This window comes from Dichomitus squalens (assembly GCF_000275845.1).
Source record: "Dichomitus squalens LYAD-421 SS1 unplaced genomic scaffold DICSQscaffold_34, whole genome shotgun sequence".
In the NCBI taxonomy this organism is placed as follows: Eukaryota; Fungi; Basidiomycota; class Agaricomycetes; order Polyporales; family Polyporaceae; genus Dichomitus; species Dichomitus squalens.
In genome coordinates, this window is record NW_006766916.1 from 1 (window position 1) to 1,205 (window position 1,205).

At 53.5% G+C, this 1,205-nt stretch overlaps 1 protein-coding gene across 1 annotated transcript; it reads left to right on the forward strand.

Annotated features, from left to right (window-relative positions):
* Window positions 1-242: 242 nt before the first annotated feature.
* On the forward strand, window positions 243-449 carry DICSQDRAFT_172513 (uncharacterized protein; the record flags this gene model as incomplete). The annotated part of the gene is made up of 2 exons (XM_007368262.1): window positions 243-349; window positions 404-449. 2 exons carry the CDS (start codon window positions 243-245, stop codon window positions 447-449), a joined length of 153 nt encoding a protein of 50 aa, XP_007368324.1.
* Window positions 450-1,205: the final 756 nt, after the last annotated feature.

A 1,205-nucleotide genomic window follows, 5' to 3' on the forward strand; every position in this document is an offset into this window, starting at 1 on the left:
AACCCTAACCCTAACCCTAACCCTAACCCTAACCCTAACCCTAACCCTAACCCTAACCCTAACCCTAACCCTAACCCTAACCCTAACCCTAACCCTAACCCTAACCCTAACCCTAACCCTAACCCTAACCCTAACCCTAAGATGTCTAGTGGTTCGGGGCTTGAGGGGTTGCCTGCCGATGATTCTTGCTCGGTGTTGACGAGTGATGGTAGTTCGTCGTACCCGTCGTCACGGAGTACCCAATGCTCGAGTTCGTCGAGGATAGTAAACTCGAGGCTCGCCTGGTCTGGTGTCCAAGAGCCGATGCTCAGGCGATATTCGTTCCAAACTGGGCTATGAAGGACGGCTCGTGCGTGAGTCCTTCCGATCCGGTCAAGCGTCCGTTGACGGATGAGTTCGATAGATGCCTGTCTCTGAGGCGTTGGTGCTACTGGTCGATCAAGGAGTAATCCTTCCTGGTAGGTCGCACGTCTGTATGCTTCCTCGAGCTGCCGAATGGAACGTTCGGCGTCCGCTGGTGTGGCTTGGCGTCGTACTAGGTTGTACGCTCGATGTTCCTCGGGGGTGCGGTTGTGGTTGTAGACGACTACCTCGTCGTCCGAGTAATCGACCGTAGTATGGTCACGGCCATGCGTTCGTCGAAGTTGGTCTGCGAGTTGACGAATAGAGTGCGCCACGGTGAATCCTATCCAGGGCGTGGTGGAAGAAATTTTGTTCTGATGTTACGCTGAAGTACTAACACAAGTCTATCCAGACTTATCACGCGGACTTATCCAAGTACGCGGTGTAGCACACGGGGAGAGAGTATAGCACAAGTCCCTAGATTGAGGGATATAGGGATACAGGAGGTAACGAAGAGGAGAACAGAAGTGGGGAGCCTCTACCGACTACAGGCCTCCTTATATACTATGGGGTACCGACCGTATTAGGAAGGGAAAGGTAACCGACCAAAGTGGGGAGGTATGAGGAGACTGTAAAGGAACGCGTCTGGTCGAGGCTGGGCCCAGTATAGTACAAGACCTAGGTCAGGGTCCTGTGATATAACCGAAAAGGGATAGAGACGGGACAGGGTCCTGAGTCTAGGTCAGGGTCAGGCAATATAACCGAAAAGGGAAAGGGGACGCGACAAGGGTCGGGGTCTGGGTCAGGGTAAAGTAATGTAACCGAAAAGGGAAACGGTACGAGGGTCGGACTCAGGGTCCGGT